Source organism: Gekko japonicus, unplaced genomic scaffold, assembly GCF_001447785.1.
Source record: "Gekko japonicus isolate JY-2015 unplaced genomic scaffold, Gekko_japonicus_V1.1 scaffold55, whole genome shotgun sequence".
In the NCBI taxonomy this organism is placed as follows: domain Eukaryota; kingdom Metazoa; phylum Chordata; class Lepidosauria; order Squamata; family Gekkonidae; genus Gekko; species Gekko japonicus.
In genome coordinates, this window is record NW_015160837.1 from 754,821 (window position 1) to 779,038 (window position 24,218).

The 24,218-nt window shown below is 45.0% G+C and overlaps 1 protein-coding gene across 1 annotated transcript in view; it reads right to left on the minus strand.

Annotated features, from left to right (window-relative positions):
* Positions 1-2,743: 2,743 nt before the first annotated feature.
* Positions 2,744-24,218, minus strand: part of FAM114A1 (family with sequence similarity 114 member A1) — a 53,889-nt gene continuing 32,414 nt past the window's right edge. The window contains exons 9-14 of the mRNA XM_015418305.1: positions 23,264-23,352; positions 22,704-22,874; positions 19,070-19,209; positions 16,670-16,742; positions 5,547-5,600; positions 2,744-3,051 (exon numbers count right to left, since the gene is read on the minus strand). Of these exons, the coding sequence (XP_015273791.1) occupies positions 2,950-3,051; positions 5,547-5,600; positions 16,670-16,742; positions 19,070-19,209; positions 22,704-22,874; positions 23,264-23,352 (629 nt within the window). The 3' untranslated portion in view covers positions 2,744-2,949. The remainder of the gene's footprint in view (positions 3,052-5,546; positions 5,601-16,669; positions 16,743-19,069; positions 19,210-22,703; positions 22,875-23,263; positions 23,353-24,218) is intronic.

A 24,218-nucleotide genomic window follows, 5' to 3' on the forward strand; every position in this document is an offset into this window, starting at 1 on the left:
GATGAAGGCGGCAAGATCAATGAACGGCAGCAAATTAGCCCGCAAATATGAGAGCTAACCAAAAGATGTGAGAATGAAGCCCGAGTCCAGTGGCAGCCTCAGGACCAACCAAACTCAACCCTGGGTACATGCGAGAACACTCTGCATGTGTAGATGCACCCTTTTTCAAAGCTATAGAAACAGATTTCCTCAAATATTACGTACAGGTAAGGTCGGTCGGTCACCCCCCACCCTTCCTGTATGAAAGGCTTGAAGGAATTTTGTTTCAATTTGTCTGAGGAAGTGTGCTTGCACACGGACGCTTACACCTTAAATAAAACTTTTTTGGTCTTAAAGGTGCCATTGGGCTCAAACTTTATTCTGCTGCTTCAGACCAATACGGCTACCCCCACTTAAAAGTAGACTGTACAGTTCAGAGAGTAACAGAAATTATGCTTTAGGTATCAAATGGTGAGACAATTTGCTCTGCATTTTGTTTAGCAGCAGCTTACTTACTCATTCCCCTAAAGGACAAAGCAGTAGCCTACTACGTGCATAATTTAAAACATATTGGCAAAATCTGTAGAAAACACTATGTCAAGCAAGCAATCCACTATTTTAAACAATTCTCTTACCATCTCTTTAAAATATCCCCCAAGGCTTACAACGTATTCCTGCAAAAACCTTTAGTTAAAAGATCACCCCTATTAAGGCAATCCATTTTCTTTGCTCCTTCTGGTAGTTCCTTCAGAGGATTAACTCTGTATGTTCTGTACTGAACGAGCTCATAAAACCAGAAGGGATTCTTTCCCATCATATTGGAAATACGATTAATTTTGTAGCAAAAGCCTACTTGTGATAACTTCATGCAGAACAGTTCTATTTTATATTTTAACAAAACGATAGTTCTTCTTGTTAAATGAGATTAATGGAAGGCTCAATATTATATGATGCCTTGAGAGCCATTTCCTTTTCTTGATGATCTCTTCCTGAAACTAGAACTACAACCTTCTGTTATAAATAAACGGTCTAGCAAAACACTAATCTTAAAAGGTTTATGAGAGCAGCATTATGCTGTAGACAAGCAAACACCATTGCTGTGTTTACACCAGCGTTTCCCATCTAAAAACTTTGAAGTGAAGAATAGCAACGGAAGTATGTGTGGGGGGGAGCAGACTGTGTCACGTGGTAGCCACTTACATATTGTCGACTGCCATTAAGTGGAGATAAGTGAACCAAACCAGGAAGTGCAAATGCCACTGTGGTGTACTCGCACTGAGCCTCAGAGATCAGTCGGGGGGGGGGGGCATGGCCCAATAACATCACTGATTTATGCTAGTCTCTGGCAGGGGTCGTTTTGTAGAAAAAGAGCTAGGGGAACTCATTAGCATAACTCATTAGCATATGCCACACCCCCTGACATCACCGGAAGTGTCATAAGGCCACACCCCCTGACATCACCGGAAGTGTGTCATAAGGCCACACACCCCGCCCCCAACGGTCCCGCCGACGCCGCCGGCCTTGCAGCTCCACTGCCGAGCCCCATGAGGGGCCTGGCGGTGGATCTGCAAGGCCGGCGGGAGTGCAAGGAAGCCCCGTGAAGGCCCTCCCTGGCTCCAGGCAGGCAGGGGTGGGGAGAGGCAGGGAGGAAGCAACTTACCCTCCCTCTTCTCCTGCCTCCTCCTGGCTGAATGAGGGCCGGAAGCGGGGCGGCCGGAAGCAGGGGGCGGGGCTTCCTCATGTGCCACGCCCCCCGTACCTCACCCGGGGAAACTGCGATCCCCCCCGAAATGACCTCTGGCTGGACAATATAAATAATTTACGGCTTTTCCTTGTAGGCTATTATCTACAATGGAAACACTGCAATTATCCGTTATATTGTAAAGACAAAGAAATTGTTTGGTGATATCTGTGCTCACATTTTCTGTAGGGGCCATAGCTTAGGGATGGCAGAGCATCTGTTTGCTTGCAGAAGATCCCTGATATAATCCCTGGCATCTTCAGCAAAAAGGATCAGGTAGCAGGTGATGGGAAAGACTGTACCTAAGAGAATACAATACTGACCTTGCTAGACCAGTGATTTACTTAGTGATTCTATTTAGTGATCTCTAAGGGAGCGTCATGTGTTTGGAATGAAGTGAAAATGTTAAGGTCTAAAAAGAAAGAAAAGTGCTGTTAAACTTCTCAGGAAAAAAAGTTAGTTCTATGCCGCATTTTCCCTTTCCTTACTTGCATGCATACATTTTTGTGCGCAGAAGAGAAGAAAAAAAGAGATGAGAAGAGACTGGATTTATACTCCGCCCTTCACTACCTGAAGGAGTCTCAGAGCAGTTTACGATCTCCTTTCCATTCCCGAGAACTGCCCTTGAGAGAACAGCTCTGAAAGAACTTGTAAATGACCCAAGGTCACACCAGCAGCTGCATGTGAAGGAGTGGGGAATCAAACCCGGTTCTCCCAGATTAGAGTCCGCGCTCCTAACCACTACACCAAACTGGCTCTCAAGATAGATAAAATTGCCTAGCTTGGGTTTTTTACGTTGTCTTACTCTACAGCCTCCTCAGTTCTCAGATTCTGATAGTGGGAAGCAAATGCTTCGAGTAAACGGTACCCAACTGTGGACCAGTATGTGATGCTGATTCTGCCGCAGGAGATACCTCTCTGGTGTTGCAGGCAAACAGGCCAGTGTAGATTTTCAAATTAGAATGTAAGTTATTTACTACAGCAATGATTAAAGTAAATACACAACTGAAATAAACATGATTTTACCTTAAATTAATGCAAGGAACGGGGGGGGGGGGAATGCGGTAATAATGCATTTAAACAGTTCTAGCTAAATACAAAAGTGTTATCTGATGTGCAAAATTGCATTTTGTGTTCCTAAATGGTTCCTTCATGGCCTATCAGCTTTATTTTTGGGCTACAAACACGACAAAGAAATCAGGCTGATGGTTCTTTTAACTGGGAGATGGTCACTGTTGTAATTTCAAACAGTTAGTCTGGATATGGGACATTTGGAGAACTGGAAGCAATAACTGGAAAGCATCTTGTATGTAAGCAGTGCTGTTGCAGCCCTAAAGGGAAAAGAAAATACCTGTCAGCAACATATTATTATTATTGTCATCCACATATCTTAATGGTCTAACGCTGCTCATCTTGAAATAAGTAGAAACTGCTTTCATATTAGGGCAGTGGCACCAATTACGATCTTTGAGATAAACACAACAATCAACAAACCTCGTTTCATGCTTGTCTGATGACCCTGGCTGGGACAGAGTTTCCACACACATATACATATATCTAAGTATCCATGCATGTGTGTGTCCTGTCCACATAAATACCCATACACACCACACACACATACATATATATGTGTGTGTGTATACATATATGTATATATACACACACACACGCTACATCTTTGCTGAGAGCACCACTGATGTTTTCTGCAGCTATCATCATTGGTAAATTTAAGAAAAAGGTTTCTTAAATTTGAGGCATAAATCCAATATTGTGATATAGTCCAAATGCCATCATATAAGGATATGTATTCACAAAAAATAGTCAAATACTTCTGTAATTGATGCCATTACTAGAGACAGGAAGAGGACCAGTTTTTGTACTCGTATATACATTTATCTGCCAACCCAGGTTACAGCTTCATGCAAATAGGGGTGTCCACAAAAGATTATGCCCTGATACATATGTTAATCTTTAAGGTGCCGCAAGACATGAGAGAAGCCTAAATTCCTGCCATTTTCCATCCTAACCATGAACTGACCTTGAAGAGACAAGTAAAGTGTATTCATGCATAAAAATTATCCTGTAGTTACATGCAAATCCTTTAAGGGAATTGCTGAGGATTAAATCTGGAATTATCTGTTAGTGTTTCAAGACTGTGCTGAAATAACACTAGCCCATTTGGGTCTAGCAGCAGAAATTCTTAAGTAGCCACCGTGCAGAAACCAGTATCCGAGTTGCATAGGTATCATCTGTTTCGCCAGGATTTGTTTTTTGTTCTTAGGCTGGGTATGTCTGCTGCTTTGCTACTAGAGACACAGAACGTACAGGCTTGAAAATATGGTGAGGCAATATTATGGAAGGTAGTCTTGTCAATGTTTACTAGGGTGTTAAAAAAAATTAAAGCAAGATGAAAATCAGCACTCCCATTAGAGCAGTACAGGTGCAGTCAGCCTTAAAAAGAGGGGGGAAATAAACCTGGAACAACCCAACCAAGGCTGCGATTTCACACACAAAATAATCAACTTTCAATGCACTTTCAATGACTTTCCAACTGGATTTTGCCAGTTCACACAGTAAAACCCAGATGGAAAGTGCACTGAAAGTGGGTTGAAAGTGGATTATTTAGTGTGTGAGATCGCAGCCCCAGTGTTCAAAATATTTCAGAGTCAAGAAGGGCGGAAGGACTGCACTGTTTGAGATTAGGGATTTCCAGGGAAACTTGCAGAAACACACCTCACAGTACAGATGCTTCCGCAAGTGACAAAGTAGCTGGATACAGGACATTCCCTCAGCAACTTCAGATAGTGGTTGACAGCTTAGAAAATGCAACTTCCAAGGCATGCAAGGAATAGCTTGGTTTGGATGCTGTCACAATGGGAGCGCTAATTCGTGTGTTGTCTGAATCCTGTACACTGAAGAACTACAGTATTTCGAGACGAGAAAAGAATGAAGAGGGTGTGTGTGAAGAAGACAGCTTAGGGCCAGCTTCTACACCACCAGCATCATTTCCTGTGCAATCTGCACTGAAATCTGTGTTTTATATATGTACTTTCCTTCTGGTTATAGGATTGTATTATAATGTTCTTAGTTTGTTAGCTGCCTCGGTGGCCCTGATTAGGCAGAAAGGTGGAATATAAATTCTGTAAGTAAACAGAATAAATAAAATCGGGGGGTTTCCACAAGAGCTCGTATGAATATTTAACTCAGACAGGACAGAAAGTGCACTTAGCTTTTCAAAGGAAGGGTAAGTTGGAAGTAACTGTCCAGAGAAAATATCTGATTCTTTACGAAGAGGGAAACATTATTCAATACCAGCACTAGTGCAATGTATTTTTCGAACAAGAAAGCAAAGCAAAAGTATATATATATCTTAAAGTTAAGTTTGATTGTTGCAATGGTGTTGAAAAATGTAATTTTTGGTTGGGTATTTGTTTGTTTGTTTATCTATATTTGTTTTGTCTTTAAAATTCAATAAAGAAATTATTTTTTAAGAAGAAAGCAAGCAAAGCAAACTTGCTGAATTTAATGTAAATTGTTGATTTGCCCCACTCTTTTTCGTATATTACAAACAGCTGAGAAGATGCATTTCATTTCTGTTTTAGAAACAATCCTATAAAGCCTCAGAAAGTGGAACAAGAGCACTATGACTAAGCCTTTGCAGATGGCTGACAGGCGTGCGAAGCAATGCTGTTTATGAAAATAGCACAGAATTACACTGATATAACCATTCGGTTTTATGGCACTTTGTAGACACATAAATGCAGGCGTAGCCTCGTCTGAAAATGACTGCAAAGTGATTTCTCATATAAAGTAGCTACACGCTTACCTCTAATAGTACACTATTGACCATTGGATTAAGGACCTCAGCTTTTTTGTCGCTCTGTTTAAAATGAAAACACAGATAAGGTTTAATCCTAGAACTATGCAAAGAAAACAATAATGTGCTGGCTGGGACCACTGATGTTCTGAAGGCACTGTGGCAATAAACACACATACATTCAAGATGGAACATAAAAATACACTTTTTATTAGTACCGGGAAAAGTAAAATGAGCATTGACATACTCTTACAAAAAGGGTCATTTTCTAAGAAAAAGGGGTAGGGGAGTTAAAGATGCTTTCTAAGCCACTCGTCCCAGTCCAGAGTTGAAACAAACGGGACAATTTAGTTGCAACTGAAGTGCCACTGCTTCCAACGGAATACAATCGCTTTCGACAGACCAACAACCTTCCCCTACTCTGGGGGCAGTGGGCACAACCAAAAGAAAGTTAGCTAGATTTAAATTCCGCTGATACTTCTGGATCCTTAACCTGCAGCAGAGCTTCCTCCTCCCCCAGCACTGCAGGCACTCCACTTTCCCTAAGCTCTCTGCCTCTTGTTCCTGCTACGACCTGCAGTCCATGGTTGTGGTGGCTTTCTCAGAAGTGCTGTCACTTCCTTTGTTGTTTCTGCCTGCCTTCAGAATCAGTGGCTTCAACTAATCCCTCGACTCCCCATCCTGTCCTTTACCATTTTCCTGACCTAAATCTCTCCTCCTGTAGCCCAGTGAGCCAACTAGTGCCAACCTAACTTTTTCAGGCCTGGCCTTTGCCTGGTGGAATGAGCTCCCGTGTGAGATCAGGACCCTGAGGGACTTACTGCAGTTCCGCGGGGCCTGCAAGACGGAGCTCTTCTCCCAGGCATTTGGTTGAGGCAGTGGACGTCCCCTCCCCCCCAGCTTTTCTGGCCCTACGTTTTTCAGTCCAATTGTCCATCAGGCCTGTTCTGACTAGTCATCTGACAATTTTTATAATTATACGGTATTTCATGATTTTATGTGTAAATTGTCATTTTAATATTGTTTTAATTGTATATTGAACTGCTGTATATCGCCCTGAGCCCATCTGGGAGGGTGGTATATAAATCTAATAAAATAAATAAATAAATAAATGCTTCCTTAACAATGGAGGCCCAGGTAGCAGCCACTGCCAAGACAGCCTTTTACCATCTCCGGCTGATCCGGCAGTTGGTTCCCTTCCTCAAACGCAATGATCTGGCGTCAATGATCCATGCAATGGTCACCTCAAGATTGGACTACTGCAATGCTCTCTACATGGGGCTGCCCTTGGTACAACTCCGGAAGCTGCAGCTGGTGCAAATGCAAATTCCCCACTCCTCCACTTGCACCTGGCTGGATGACCTTGGGCAAGCCATAGTTCTGATAACAGCTGTTCTTGAAAAAAGAGCAGTTTCTGTTCGAGCTCTCTCAGCCCCACCTACCTCACAGGGTGTCTAATGTGGGGAGGGGAAGGGAAAGGAGTTTGTAAGCCGCCCTGAGACACCTTTGGGTAGTGAAGGGCGGGGTATAAATCCAATCTCCTCCTCCTCCTCCCTCTAATAAGTGATGGCGGCATTCTTTCGGCATCCAGATAGTTAACTACCACCATAGTCTGGGTTCTTGCCAGGCTGTTAGTTATTAAATTGGTACTGATATTGAGGCCAGGGCCACAGTATTGGGAGGCGGGACTCTAATCGAAAGCCCTGCAGAACTGCCGTACGATAATTATTATTACTATTCTCGGGGTAGGAGCCGGCCTCATGTTGTTACTCAGTAAAGAACCATGCTCCCTGAGGGCACTATACACATAAATAAATAAACGATACCAATTATTAACCCAGCCCTGAAGATGAGAGATTGTAAAACAGATACGAAAGCGAGGGTGAAAAAGAAAGTAGGTGGAGACAATGAAAGCAACAGCACTGTTTCAAAGTTAGTGATAATTACTAAAATCTAGTACATGTCCCTGTTCTTATTCTGGTACACATAAACCTCCAAAACAGAAAAAGAAATGATTGCCTATTAAACAATATCGACTGATAGAATCAATGGTTGGTGCACCCAGTGTGAAGGAAATCTATAGCCATAAAGACGAGAGATGCTTACCGTCCCTGAATAACTGCTGACTTGTCACGACAAGGCCAGAGTTACAAGACAGTTATTGAATATCCGAACTGTGTAGCAGTTCTGTAGAGATGCTATTAATCTGGGGAACCTCATCTACTCTAAATCTACTGGTTTATATGGTCCTCTTACCTCTATTCCTTGGCCTTGTTAACAGTCTTAAAATAAATTAATTGCACATCTGGAAAAAAATTAATCGGTCTCAGCCCATACAAGAAGATGGCGAGGCCACTGACTTAGACAGGACTGAGGAATTATCTTCATTTTATACTTTGTACTCAGGTACACATACTCATTTCGAGACCTGAGTGCCGTGTGATGGAGTGAGCTCGTCTCTGGCCCCAGCTCCTGCCAACCCAGCAGTTTGAAAGCAAGAAATTGGAAGTAGATAAATAGGTACTGCTTCGGTCGGAAGGTAACAGCGTTCCGTGTGTCTCAGCGTTTAGTCATGCCAGCCACATGACCACGGAAATGTCTTCGGACTGTGCTGGCTCTTCGGCTTGGAAACAAAGATGAGCACTGCCCCCTAGAGTTGGATTCGACTAGATTTCGAGCAAGGGAAACCTTTACCTTACATGTGCTCAGCTTACAAAAAATAGAAATACCTGCTACATGTGTATTACTAGGAGTTTTTCAGAAGCCCCGTAAACATTTCAACTCTATCAGTACAACCCTAAGAACACTTTCCTGGGAGTAAATCCCACTGACTAAAATGGGACTTACTTCTGAGTAGAGCTGCTTAGGTTTGCGCCCTAGGTTACTGCTGCATACCTTGACTTTGGAAGACATCTTTATAGGACAAAGAAATAGTGTAACTTCCAACGCAAACAGTAACATGTTAATAATACTTTCCTGGGAGTAAGGCCCCTGAATAGACCCAAGGAAGATTTTGAGTAGATACTGCTCCTATTAGGGTAACCCTAAGCATAGCTATAGCCTTCTAAGTCCACTGAACTCAATGAGTTTAGTAAAGGTAAAGGTTTCCCTTGCTCGAAAGCCAGTTGAATCCGACTCTAGGGTTGCGGTGCTCATCTCCGTTTCCAAGCCGAAGAGCCAGCGCTGTCCGAAGATGTTTCCGTGGTCATGTGGCCGGCATGACTAAATGCTGAGATGCACAGAATGCTGTTACCTTCCCACTGAAGTGGTACCTATCTATCCACTTGCAATTTCTTGCTTTCGAATTGCTAGGTTGGCAGGAGCTGGAACTAGAGACGGAAGCTCACTCCGTCATGCGGCACCCGGGTCTCGAACTGCTGAACTACCGACCTTCCACAGCCTGCAGTTCAGCGTCTTAACCACTTGAGCCACCGCAGCTCCGTACCCTTAGAAGTACCCTTCTAAGGTCGTGGTCACACGGATGTTTAGTGCGGGACTCGCAGCTGATTTCTCCCGCAGTAAAGTTTCCTGTCTACATTCTTTCCCGGACTCGCAGCTGATTTCTCCCGCAGTAAAGTTTCCTGTCTACATAGGCAAACCCGCTTCCCGGTCCGAAGCCGGCAGACTCCCGCGGTTTCTGATCTTTTATCCGCGTTTTTTTGACACCTGTTGGAACAGGTGTTTTCTGACATCTCGCGCTTTGTATCCGCGGTTTTGGTTATCTGGACAGCAATCCGCCGTGACCGCGCTACCCTCCCCCCCGTTGGTTTTTGTGTGTGTGTGTGTTTCCGGTTTTAGCTATGCGCTTGTGCAAACAGGCGCTAGCTTTTATTTTGGTCTTTTAGATCCCACCGAGGCCGCCGTCTGCGCCCAGCTGTCAAACAAGAAAAAAACCCTGCTGAGCACAGGCAGAGCCGGGAACTTTGTTGGGAGGGAGCGAGCGAGTTCAAAGCCACTCCCGGGTGTGTGCGCCGGCTGGCTGGCCAGCTAGCCAGCCAGAGCCGCTCTCGCTCGCTCTCCCAACTCGTTCTACCCACACCGCCTCCCCACCCGGGCCGGTCCCTTCTCCGCATGGCGGTGGCTGCACATACACAGACCCACTCCCTTGCCTGCTGCTTCTCCCTCGCTTATCAGTGCAAGGCACCGCGGGAGAGAAAAGGAGGCGGGCTGGGAAGGGAAGCCGCCGCCGGGCAGGGGAGGAAGCCCGGGCAGTGCCTCTTGCCCGAAGGGGAGTGAACTGTGCTTGGGTTGGGGGGGGTGTTTGCCGCCAGCGGGTAGGAGAAAGGACAGCGAAGGTCTTTTTATTAGTTTGTATGTACGCCCGAGCGCATGGGAAGACGAGCGCATGCCCAGATTTAAAAAAACCAAAAAAAAAAACAACCCGCCTGTGTGAACAGTACTTTGCGCGAGGGAAGCGGAAGACAGAGGGACCGTCTGACCACCTCCTAGCGATATAAAATGTCGCGGATATGTCGCGGATATGTCTCGGATATAAGAATTGCGGGAAAACTAGCGCAGTAAGAGGTCCGTGTGACCAGACCCTAAGTCCACTGAACTCAATGAGCTTAGAAGTGTGTAACTCTGCTTAGGGACTGCACTGCAAAACCCCCACCTGTTCTCAACGGTTTCCAGTCCTGATCATAGCTGGGTACAGACTTGTTTACTACGGATATACTATGTCACAGCTGAATCGTTCGAAATTCTACATGATTATATCAAGCAAAAGTGATGAGATCCAGAAGCACCAAGGTCAAAAACTAACATTCACGTAAGATGCTTGGTTCTGAAGTTGGATCAGATTGATATTTCACAGTGAAACTTTTAGGTTTGATTATAAATATTTATCAAGACTTGCCTCAGAGAAATATGATAACACATGCTAAGGAAATGCAGAAATAGACAAATTCCCTACAACTTGCTGCCGCCATAAATTATTTAAAGCGACAGCAGTATGATTAAATTATACTTTTTGGAATAACTCTGAAAAGATGCCGAGTGATGGAAGGGAGATGAAAAAACCCCCAAAAAAACAACGCCCACCAGCACCATGTTTAAAATTCCACCATCAAGCTGAAAGGAAGCAAGCTGAAATTTCACACTGGAAATACTCTTTCTGATCATTTTTACTGTTCCACTTTGTGTGTTTTCTCGGGACAGCCTGTATGTGATAAAGGTAAAGGTTCCCTTGCTTGAAAGCCAGTCAAATCCAACACTAGGGTTGCGGTGCTCATCTCCGTTTCACAGCCGAAGAGCCAGCGCTGTCCGAAGACGTTTCCATGGTCATGTGGTCGGCATGACTAAACACCAAGGCACACGGAACGCTGTTACCTTCCCACCGAAGTGGTACCTATTTATCTCCTTGCAATTTCTTGCTTTCGAACTGCTAGGTTGGCAGGAGCTGGAACTAGAGATGGGAGCTCACTCCGTCATGCGGCACACTCGGGTCTCGAACTGCTGAACTACCGACCTTCCACAGCCTGCAGTTCAGCGTCTTAACCACTTGAGCCACCGCAGCTCCTCTGTATGTGATAGGAAGCATTCATTTAAGAGCTACTGTGCTACAGTGGTTAAGAGTGTTGGACCAGTATCTGGGAGAACAGGGGCTTGAATTCCCACTCGCACCATGGAAACTTGCTGGGTGACCTAGGGCCAGTCACACTTTCTTGGCCTAACCCATCTCACAGAGTTGTTGTGAGAGTAAAATGGAAGAGAGCAGAATTCTGTAAGCTGCTCTCGGTCCCCACTGGGGAGAAAGGCAGGGTACAAATGAATTGACCTGCCCTTTCCTCAATCCAGTCCTGGTCCTGCCTCCTTGTTCTCAGCAGCTGTTCAAATACACAGCAACTCCATCTTGTGCACAAGACCCAACTGACTGGCCGCATCTTGACACGGTTTGACCTCTCTAGGTAACTTTATTCAATCAGTTCTGCCCGACGAATTTGCCTATGGAACACATCCTCGTGTGGTAAGGAGTTACTATTTTATCATGAGTGGAATACCTGAGTTGTCAGACAAAAGGATGTGGATGTACTGCATGGAACATGCCGCTTGTTCAGTTGCACGGGCAAGCAACAGACAGACAGAGAAAAGCACTGCACCAGGAAACAGCTCTGTTCAACAGCCCAGCACCAATATTAACTGGGCATGCCCATTATGGAGTGACTCAACATTACAAGGCCATCCCGCACTAGTGTCTGGAGATATGAAAAACGGGAAAACAAGCCCAGAGCACCAGCCATCAGTGCACATGCATACTAATGCCTAGCCAGCAGGATTTCACTCTGATGAAGGAGTCTCCAGCTACCACACTGCACTGCCTAAAGATCTATGCTGAACAAGGGACAAAGAACTGTTCCCTCTAAGCTGTGGAGTCCTGTGCGCAAAAATTCTACTTTGCGACCTACTGGCATTAAAGTTGTGAGTGAGCGATTTGGCTACTGTGTAATGTATTAAAAGAGCTTACTTGAATCGCCGCATTAACCCCCTATGTTAAGCTTGAGCTAGAAGAAGGCTCCTCCAAGCTCATGTGCTATTGGTCGCTCTGCAACAGCGACCAATCAGAACGGCACCAGTTCCCTGTGAGGGAAAGACTCTCATTGGTCTTTATTCGCACAACCTCATTGGTTGTTAATTGTAATTGGGCGTGGCTATATTAGCCCAGGAATGTTTAAAAGAAGCCTAGCTCTCAATGTTAAGTTGTTCTGGTTATGACTTGTTATATGCGCTTGTTCGTTACTTCAATAAAGTTGATCACTTTGGTTGAAATCACTCTCCGGATCTTTGTTAGCGGCAATCTAACATACTGCATAAATTAGTTTGCTCTGGAGCCATCCTTCCTGAGCTAAGACAGAAATGTGTAAGCCAGAGGCTAAAAACCTGTGAGCTAGCTCAAACTAACTCAGCTTAGAGGGAACACTGCGATGCCACTCTCCTCATACTATTTTCTAATTAAGTCCCCTGTTCTTAGGGGATCTAACAGAAACTTATAAATTCACTGCACCTTAGTTACATCTCCTTGTATCCCAGTGGTTCTCAAACTGTTTGAAGTCAGACCCACTTGCAAAGTAACTCCTCCCTACTTTCCCCCTCACTGAAATTAAGTACAGGAATCTCACATCAGTTAACACACTGAACTATTTTCATGGCCATTCTGCCAAATTTGCAACTAATCTTCCCAAAGTCTTCTCTCCCAGCTCACCCTTGCTCCTCCTCTCTCCTGGGACTCGTGAGGGGCCGTGGCTGTCTGGTGGAGCATCTGTCAATCAATCAATCAATCTAATTTATTGCGGCAGGAGCCAGTAAAACAGTACAATTCTGATATAAAAGGGATTAAAACAGTAATAACATGGGAATAATATAAAAACATTAACAGGAGAGAGTTAATAACATTAGTAAAGTCGTGTTAATAAGAGAATCATACAATTTTTTCAGCTAAAATAAGTTTACATTTCCTAATAGTGTTGCCAGAGGTGCTGCCTTTTACTCTGGGGTAGCCCCAATAGCAGGGGCACCCCACTTCTAACCTGATCCAGAGACCCACAAAACCCAGGCCAAGGAAGGCACTCTTGGTTCTGAAACACAGAGCTAGCCACAGCTCTGAAAAAGGGGTCTCCATTTTCAGGTGACAGGCAACCTCAGAGCAAGCCTCCAGTCTTCCCCCTCCACCCAGCAGGGATTATGTTTATGGAATAACAATGAGTTCTAGCAAGTAAAGTATCTACATTTCTAAAGTCTATTTAATTCTTTGTCTGACTATTTGTCTTTTCTACTCTGTCCCTCAAGATACCGGGATAAACCAATCAAGCATTCAAATTATTAACAATCCTTCCTGACACTAATCAGGGACGTCTCCCACCTTTTGTTTACCCTGGCCAGGACCATTAATGGTCAGATAATCCATTCAACTAGCCACCCAGCACCTGGCTTCTATTAAATCCAGACCCTGCCTCTCTGAAAGCTCATTGGTCACATCTAGGCCTTGCCCATCCTGATGCCACATACCCCTGGGACTCATCATTGGTCCAGGAAACCTATTGTTCTCACCTGAGACCAGCCCCCAGGACTGGCCATTGGCCTGCATTGTCTTCCATAGGGTATATCCCAGAGTAAACATGGCTTCAGACCGTGTGTTTTCTGCCATAATCCAAAATGGCAGTCCACCCCTAAGCGCTCTGAGTTTAGGCCACAATCCATGGACCTCTGCACATCTGGACCAGGTTGTATAACCCCTCTATAAACTATCAATCACCTCTGCTTCCTTATAGTTCTATATTGTGTGTGTGAGTGTTTGAATATTGTTTGTGTGCTTGAGAATGTTTAGAAAAGAAATCATTATTTTAGCCACCCAGTTTTCTGTGTCTTTTCCTGGGTTCTTGGGAATTCTAACTCTGGTATACACAGGTCAGATCCTATAGATAAGCTGATTGCATATTAATAATTATAATTCCCCATCTTTATTAAATAATAGAGCAATTTGGCTAACAATAGCTAAGCAACAAAATTTTGCCACAGTGTAAGTCACTGAGCTCTGAACATCTTCTAAGAGGAATTTACGAAGGACTTCTGGCCTAAAGTCAAGATAAGCCTGCAAAGGGAGTGGAGCATTTGGTTTGCATGCAGAAGGCCCTATTGACATGTATGTCTAGGTTGTGATAAGGTAGAAAGCTGTTACTGAGTGTAGATCAGAATGATCTAGTGTATAAGTCATGGCTGTCATGCTGAGTGGTTAATGATCTTACATCCAGGTGTTAAACTACCAGGTGCTACTCTTTGTCCTAGTTAAGAGTAGGTGATTAGTCTGCCCTGTTAGTGATTGGATGGGATCTGTATATAGACTGTAAGCTTGATAAACTGGGTTGGGAGACTTGGATCTCTCCAACTGAGGTATGTTATGCTGTGTAACAGTCTGTATATTCTCTGTGTAAATATTCACCATTATCGCACTATAAACTTTCTGCACTTTCACTGCCAGTCGGTCTCCCGGCTTCCTTATTTACTACACCAGGTTCAATTCCCAGTATCTCCAGTAGTAGGCAGTGAAACATTTTGACCTGAGACACTGGAGACCTGCTGCCAGATTACTCAAGATGGGTAGCTGTGTTAGTCCAACTATAGCAGCAGGAAAAGAGCAAGAGTCCAGGAGCACCTTAAAGACTAACAAAATTTGTGGCAGGGTAGGAGCATTTGTGAGTCACACTGCTCACTTTTTCCGATACAGCTAGGAGTTACTATTTTATCATGAGTGCGATACCTGAGTTGTCAGACAAAAGGATGAGAATCTGCTGCATGTATCTGAAAGTGCATCTGAAGAAGTGAGCGGTGGTTCACGAAAGCGCATATCCTACCACAAATTTTGTTCGTCTTTAAGGTGCTCCTGGACTCTTACTTTTTTCTACTGCCAAATAACCGACACTGATAGATCACTGTTCTGCTCGGAGCACCTGCTTTGCATGTAGACAGTCCCAGCATTAATCCCCGTTTTCTCCAGTTCCAAGGAAAAGGTAGCAAATACTGTGAAAGACCTCAACCTGAGACTGTGCTGCTGGCCAGAGCTGAAAATACTGACCTTGGTAGACCAACTGTCCAACCAGTATAAAGTTGCCTTGTGTGACTCATCAGTAAGAGAGAGTCTTGGCCAGGGCTTTTTTTGTAGAAAAAGTCCAGCAGGAACTCAGTAGCATAATAGGCCGCACCCAGCAGCAGAAACTCATTTGCATATTAGGCCACACCCCTGACTGCACTGCTCATTAGCATATTAGGCCGCATTCCCATGTTACCAGAAGTGTGGTCATCCAGCCACACCCACCTTTTGCTTCTTATTCTGTTTAACTTGTTTGTTGTCAAAACCCAGGGCTTTTTTGGTTGCAGGAACTCCTTTGCATGTTAGGCCACACACCCCTAATGTAGCCAATTCTAATGAGTTCCTGCTGTTGGGTGTGGCCTATTATGCTAATGAGTTCCTGCTGGGCGTGGCCAACTTGGGAGCCAGCCGGAACTCTGTTCCTGTGCGTTCCTGCCCCAAAATAGCCCTGGTCTTGGCTCACATCTGGGTCCCAACCCACAGCTTGAGAACACTGGCCATAAACCACAGGGGTCCTTGTCAGTCCTCCAAAAGCGTGGCAGATGTTTGCTAAAGCCAAGTTCCCTTCACAAGCCTCATAGCAGCTTCTATTTCTGCTCTGAGAGCTAACAGAACAAGTATAGATTGTCTTATCTGCTTGGCCATATGCTGGTATTCAGTACTTTGCTGTGATACGATGAATATCAGCCATTATCACTACACACACCAAGATCACCTTGTGGTGCCTTTATGATATCTCCATTATGTTAAGAAAATTATAATTTGTGAATGCAAATAGCTCTGGAGAAGATGTTAATGGTTTTTAAGGTTGCTCTTGAGGACTGCGAAAAACTCCACCGTGGTACAAACAGAAGTGAAAACAGCCAACATATTGGTTTATTTTGTGTACTTCTAGACTGCCTTTCCACTCGAAGGTCTTCAAGAACCTTAAGGTTAACAGAAGGCTCCTTAGAGCAGAACAAGTATTCCATTTCACAAAGCTATTTCAGAGGAGAGACAATTCGATAACACGGCAGATGTGTGTTTAAGGTATGATCATTTAAGCTGGCGTGCACTGTACTTTGTTCAGCTCTTTCAAAGAGAACCGTCATCCCATTGATGACAAATGGTAATAGCAAAGCAACTGTATTTCTGTACAGTCCCGTCAACCCAACTAATTCATAAGAATGAGGTATGAGTAATCTGAAATATAGTGAATGGTTGCAGAGACTGGCTGTGTTGGGTGTGTAAAATGGAAAAGGCACGTTAAGCAGGGCGGATGAACGGGGAGAATCCCAGGAATTGTATTTACCACAGTCTGGTGGAGGACATAGGGCTACACCGCTGAAAATAAATTATGGGCCGCTGCTATGCTTTTCGGTCTGTAATGAAAGAGGTTTCCCTATATTGGATCCTCAATGAACCCAGTATTCCAACACTGCAATCCTAAGTGTAAATCTTTTTAGGATTTCCCTGCCATTTCCCTGTCTGCTGGGTCTTTCACTCAGCCAGGAAATGAGACTTTCACAGTAAAAAGAAAAACGCAGATGAAAGAAATTACGCAACAACTTACCCCAGCGGCAGTTAATAAATCAGAAAATTTTGTTGATAAGGATGACACTTCGTTGCACATGGCACTTGTCAAGCTGTTCAAGAAAGAATGGGAACACCATTAAAATACTTATTTGCCCATCCTTACTAGCAGATGGCTGAATATTTTTACTTGTGTGCACATTTCACTAAAACTTAGATAAATACAGATTATCTGCTACTCTTTTAATCAACATGGACCATGTACTGCATTTTTATAAGTATCAAGGGCATGTAAAAGAACACAAGTAATCCATGACTGCTATGGAAATGAGTGGCACAGAAACACAAAAAAGTCACCTTTGCGGCAAAAGAAATGCGACACGGGGTCCAATTTAACTGAGAATTTCTGCATAAGCCTCACTGAAATGGAAGGCAGTTTGCACAGAAGTACATGTCGAACTCTGGGCATGTTCATAACTGCAGACATAGAGTGGGCTTATACAGGGGTCATTTCGTAGAAAAAGAGGTGTGGGAGCTCATTAGCATAACTCATTAGCATAACTTATTTGCATATGCCACACCCCCTGGCATCACCGGAAGTGTGTCAGAAGGCAACACCCACCGCTCAGGCTCCACTGGACTGTTTTGGATTGCTAGCTATTGGGGGGGAGGGGGGGAGAACGTGCAGATCTGCCCTCAGAGGAGGGAGAGCTTGTACCTGAATAAAACTTGGTCTTAAAGGTGCCACTGGACTCTTTTGGACTGGGGGGGGGGGCTTTTCAGCTAACCTGGCTGCTTCTTGCTCTGACTGAGGCCTGCTGGGAGCAGGGGGCGGGGCTTGTCGCATGTGCCCGCCCCCTGGGCTCTTTACTGCTGGAGCTCCGTTCCCGTGCACTCCTGCAGGAAATGACCCCTGGGCTTACAGATCTTGGGAAGGGTAGAGAGGGGCTGGGGGATCCTGAAGAAAATCTTTAGCATCTCGGTTGAAATACAGTTCTTTGCATGCATCAGGAGGCAAAACTGATGTACGTTTGTAGTACAGACAGGGCCTAGGACAGGTTTGTGATTCAAAGACCTGTTGTTCTAACGTGGGAGGGAGGGTCAGATGACCGCTTGCTCCCTAGCAGTCACCCCCCCCGTTCTTCCTTCAAAGGGAAGGGGTGGGGGAGAAGGCACCTTGGACCACTGTCCTCTCTGGGGCTCATCCTCTGAGCTCAGGAGAAAGAGAATGGTACATCTTCGTTGGCCTGTCCCCTCCGAATCTTAAAGACAGTTTCACTGGCTTTGCACTCCCTTGTGGCTCTTCACTGTCTCATGAGGAGAATCACCCCTGCAGGAGACCGGGAGTGGCCATCACAGCCCCTGCCCTGGGCCGGCATAGGATGAGCCAGCTTGGTGTAGTGGTTAGGTGTGTGGACTCTAATCTGGGCGAACCGAGTTTGATTCCCCACTCCTCCACTTGCACCTGCTGGATGACCTTGGGCAAGCCATAGTTCTGATAACAGCTGTTCTTGAAAAAAGAGCAGTTGCTGTTCGAGCTCTCTCAGCCCCACCTACCTCACAGGGTGTCTGATGTGGGGAGGGGAAGGGAAAGGAGTTTGTAAGCCGCTCTGAGACACCTTTGGGTAGTGAAGGGCGGGGTATAAATCCAATCTCTTCTCTTCTTCTCTCCCCCCACCTCCTGCCGCCAAACAGTCAGGCAACCCCTGTGCCACTGATCAGCCAGGGAAGTCCTAAAGGGGCCAGTTTTCCACCAGCCAACCACAGGTGTCTCCCTCACCCCGCAGCAGCTACCAGGCGAGGGCAGAGCCCCACACTCAGACATGCCATTATAAAAATGCTTAAGATGGAATAAGTGAAGGGCGATACAAGCAGGGGTCATTTCCTGCAGGAGCGCACAGGAGCGGAGCTCCGGCAGTAAAAAGCCCAGGGGGCGGGCACATGCAACAAGCCCCACCCCCCTGCTCCCAGCAGCCCTCAGTCAGAGCAAGAAGCAGCCAGGTAAGCTGCAGAGGGCCCCAGCCCCAAACAGTCCAGTGGCACCTTTAAGACCAGGTTTTATTCAGGTACAAGCTCTCCCTCCTCTGCGAGGACAGATCTGCACGTTCCCCTCCCCCAATAGCTAGCAATCCAGAACAGTCCAGTGGAGCCTAAGCGGTGGGTGTTGCCTTCTGACACACTTCCGGTGATGTCAGGGGTGGCGGCGGCATATGCTAATGAGTTATGCTAATGAGTTATGCTAATGAGTTATGCTAATGAGCTCCTGCACCTCTTTTTCTACGAAATGACCCCTGGATACAAGCAGACACAATAACAGTGCAGGTGTTCCAGAGAAAGGCTCAGGTTGTCAAGCGGCTGCTGCAACTGACCTTCCCGAGGGAAGAGTTTACACAGCCGCTTACACAAGGACGGCAAAGAATGAGAACAGAATTATACGCACTCTGTTAGGACTTTTGCCTGATCCAGCGCAGGCTTTTCCACTTCCTGGCCATGGAGAATTAATTCTGCTAGCTTGTGGAGCTGCTCAATGCAACGGGCTGTCACCTCGGCGAGGCTCTCGATAGACGACGTGTAAATTTCCTAGATTGGAAAGCAAAAGGACAGCGGTAATAAATGCAAGGGCTTAACCAAAATGGAGCACCACAGGAATACCAGTGCAAGGGCATTCTGAAAATATAATTGGTTAAGCATTTGCAGTTTAACTTAATTTAAAACCCGCCAAAACCTCAAAACTCCTTATCAATTCTGGCAGAAGTAGCAAAGGACATTTTTTTCAGGTTAGGCTTTTCTCCCCTCAGAAGCAATATCACCTTTTTGAACAAACAAAAGTGCTTTTACGTTTCACTCCAAAAATTAGCTCAGCAATGAAGTTCTGGAGCCAGCAGGCCCAAAGAGGCAACTCCTACCCTCTTTGAAGATCCCTTTTAATAAAAATATCATGTTCCTTCACATTTCTGAGCCCTTCCGGCCCAATCACTTAAACGTTATGTCGTTCCAGTATCAAACTAGCATCCATTTAGAATTTCCTTCATGGCTCACAGAATCTTTATTACAGTTTCAGGTGGGTAACCATGTAGCAGAACAGAATTCAAGCCCAGTAGCACCCTTGAGAAACTGAACTTTTTTAAAAAATTGGTCGTTAAGGTGCTAATGGAATTGGATTTTAATCTTTATTATAGGCATCTCAGACACTGCCAAGATTTAGTCAGTAATGAACATCTGGGGTATCAGTCTAGGATGAACAGTCATGATTGGTTGTGGTATCCTTCTGGACCACCATTTGGGGCTGGGGCTGGGACTGGGAGGCACTGCTTTGTGGTGGTTTCGGCTCTGCCTGGTAGGCAGGCTTCATGGTCAGCATGTAGTTGCTGCAAGTAGCACTCATTTGAATATGCTTTCCCTGTGGATAGACTTTCCCTAGGGATAGGCTTTCCCCATGTGTCTTCCTCCAGCTTCCCTTTGGTGTAGTGGTTAAGAACAGCAGACTCTAATCTGGAGAACCGGGTTTGATCCCCCCCCACACATGCAGCTGCTGGGTGACCTTGGGTCAGTCACAAGTTCCCTCAGAGCTATTTTTTCAAGAGCAGTTCTCTCAGAGCTCTCTGAGCCCCACCCAAAGAGCGATTACTTCATCCAAAGAGCGATTAACACATGGAATTCACTGCCACAGGAGGTGGTGGCGGCTACAAGCATGGACGGCTTCAAGAGGGAATTAGATAAACATATGGAGCAGAGGTACAGATAGGAACTCTCGGTCTGGAGCAAGTGATGCACTGTATTCTTGGTGCTTGGAGGGGGCAACAGTGGGAGGGCTTCTAGTGTCCTGGCCCCACTGGTGGACCTCCTGATGGCACCTGGTATTTTTGGCCACTGTGTGACACAGAGTGTTGGACTGGATGGGCCATTGGCCTGATCCAACACTGGTGTCTCTTATGTTCTTATATATAGGAACTCTTGGTCTGGGGCAATTTTTGACAGTCACTTCAGCTGGACTAAACTGATTCTGTCCAGTGCTGGTAGTCTAAGTCAGAGTGACTCAGCACTGATAGCTGATTGGTGGAGGATGTGTATATAAGTGATCATGTACTCTACAGTTTTTTCCTCTGCTTATGGATGTGTGTATGGCGAAGCACTTTGTCAGTGCGTATCAGCATCTTCTCTCTTCTTGTGTAAATAAACTTGTATATAACTTTTACACAAGGAGCTGCGGTGGCTCAAGTGCTTAAGACTGCAGGCTGTGGAAGGTCGGTAGTTCAGCAGTTCGAGACCCGGGTGCCGCATGACGGAGTGAGCTCCCGTCTCTAGCTCCAGCTCCTGCCAACCTAGCAGTTCGAAAGCAAGAAATTGCAAGTTGATAAATAGGGACCACTTCGGTGGGAAGGTAACAGCGTTCCGTGCGCCTTGGTGTTTAGTCATGCCGGCCACATGACCACGGAAACTTCTTCGGACAGCGCTGGCTCTTCGGCTTTGAAACGGAGATGAGCACCGCAACCCTACAGTCGGATTCGACTGGCTTTCGAGCAGGGGAACCTTTACCTTTACTTTAACTTTTACACAAGGCTGTGTGGACAGTTGCCTCTTTGGATTATTACTCACTACCCCAGAATTCACGGCACGCTACGCCAACATTCATATGCCGGGAGCAGCTAAAGCTCAGCTCCTTAACCTCTGGAGTCCTGCAAGGTTCTGTTTTGCCCCCCCCCGTGCTTTTCAATGTCTACGTGGAACCACTGGGTGAAGTCATCTGGTGGTGTGGCCTGGATTGTCACCAGTATATGGATGCTTTGTATTTCTAATGGTTGTTTATATATTTGTGTGTGTGCATTTAAAGTTGGTTTTAATGTTTTCTATCTGTTCACCGCCTTGAAGGCCTTAATTGGGTCAAAAGTTGGGGAAAATGTTTTAAATAAATAACCCGACTATAGTCATTCTGCAAGAAGGTGCTGCATTTGAATAGCAGCACAAGACTCCATATGAAGAAGAAGAGAAGAGATTGGATTTATACCCGGCCCTTCTCTACCCAAAGCTGTCTCTGAGCGGCTTACAAACTCCTTCCCCTTCCCCTCCCCACAACAGACACCCTGTGAGGTGGGTGGGGCTGAGAGAGCTCTTGACAGAAACTGCTCTTTTTCAAGAACAGCTCTTGTCAGAACTATGGCTTGCCCAAGGTCATCCAGCCAGGTGCGAGTGGAGGAGTGGGGAATCAAACCCGGTTCTCCCAGATTAGAGTCCGCACACTTAACCACTACACCAAACTGGCTCTACATGAACATTATGAAGCTACATTCTGCTCAATCAGACCACTGGGCCACCTAGATCAATCTTCTCTACTCTGACAGGCAGCGGTCCTCAGGCACAAAGAGGTCTTTCTTGGGACTTACTACCTTTTATAAAGGGAGATATCAGGGGCTGTCATGTGGATTCCCCACCTGTAATGCCATGTATATACGAATGCACATTCCCACCAATAGTGTGCAGTGCAAATAGTGATGTGCATCTAAAGTCATGCACATCACAATGCAGATGTTTACTGCATACACATCTAAATCTGATCTGTACCTATGGAAAACATGCTGTACATGGATCTCCCTTGTTGGTTTGGGGAAAATGGCTTTGTATTCTTGCAGCTTCCTGACCGGAATCTTTAAGGGACATACTACTTCCACTTCAGAAAAACTGAGGTAATATGTGAAGAACTGATTGAAGGAGAGGGGCTGTGGCTCAGTGGTAGAGCACCTGCTTGGCAAGCAGAAGGTCCCCAGGTTCAATCCCTGGCATCTCCAGCTTAAAGAATGAGGTATTAGGTTATATGAAAGACCTCTGGCAGCTGCTGCCAGTCTGAGAAAGCAATTCTGACCTTGATGGACTGATTCACTATAAGGCAGCTTTAGGTATCAAATATGAACTCATGCACCAGGGTGGCAACAATGGATAGTGATCACTTACAAATAACCAAACGCTTTGCCAACACGCATAAATATTATTTAACTGACTTACGTGAGTAATGAAATAATATACATGCAATAGCAAAATATTGTGAAAGGGATTCAAACAGAATTTCAGTCATTTCTCACCTCTATTGTTTTCATTTTTTCCCCTTCTCTGTTTTCAGATTCTTCTGTTTGAGGCTCTTCTTCACTTTCTTTTTCTCCTTCCTCTTTAGTCTTCTCTTCTTGATGCTCCTGAATTTCTGTAGAGGTGAGGAGACTGGCTTCTTCCAAGCAATTATAAGCTTTCTTTCTAGCCTGCAAGACAACCACAAGGAATGGCATAAAGAATTACGTGTTCCTTCCAGATCAAATAGATTAGAACTGTGTACTTGGAGCCCCTCCTCCCAAACCTTCACTGTATTTTTTCCACATTCTGGATAGTAAATCGGATCAAAAAGTATATTCCTGTACATAGGACCAATTTTACATTTTGTGCAAGTGCGTGGCATGCAAAAAGTGAAACTAAGATCCAAAGTTAAAATGTGAGTCCAGTGGTACTTTAGAGGTGAACAGAATTTATTCCAGCATCAGCTTTCATAAGTCAGGGCTCATTTCGACAAATACGTCTGTGTTTTGCTTTTCCAGCTCTTCTTTATCAAGATTCTCTCAACTTTTGCATCGAGCTATGAAATAAAGTCACCCACCTTGTTTAGCTTGTCAGGAGTGGCTGCAATATGCAGCTCAAACAGCAGTTCTGTAAGTTTAGTCACAAACTCATCTCCCATGTCTTCTGCTGCAAATAAATACAATAATTATATGAATAAAGAATTGATAACAGTACCAGTAGCACAACTGATCACAGAACTCCAGAGACTATCCCATCCCTTCCTCCGTAGTGAAATACAAACTGCAGTCCCATTTTAACATTTTATTACCATCATTATGATGAAATGCAGGGCTCTTTTGGTAGAAAAAGCCCAGCAGGAACTCATTAGCATATTAGGCCACACCCCTGACAGCAAAGCTCATTAGCATATAAGGCCCCACCCCCATGTTACCAGAAGTGTGGTTATCCAGCCACACCCACCTTTTGCTTGTTATTCTGTTTACCTTGTTTGTTGTCAAAACCCAGGGCTTTTTTGTAGCAGGAACTCCTTTGCATGTTAGGCCACACACCCCTAATGTAGCCAATCCTAATGAGTTTCTCCTGTTGGGTGTGGCCTATTATGCTAATGGGTTCCTGCTGGCCCTGGTCAACTTGGGAGCCAGCCGGAACTCCGTTCCTGTGCGTTCCTGCCCCAAAATAGCCCTGATGATATGCAGTCTCCTGGGATGCCATTACCCTCTGAGATGGGTGTTTTCTAGGTAAGAAGTGCTAAGTCACAATTCTAAATTAAGATCGGGAGGAACAGACAGACAAAACCAAGGCATGCCAGATGTGGTCCGTAAACGAGAATCAATAACTTTGTGACTTCTAAACCTGGTTTATTATTTATTTATTATTTGAATTTGTACCCTCCCCTCCCCGCCAAGGCAGGCTCAGGGTGGTGAACATCATAAAAGCACAATAACAATAAAATCATAGACATCTAAAAACAATCCAACAAACAATTCAATAGCAATTCATTAGTGCTAGCAGTTAACTTATAATATCAAAGA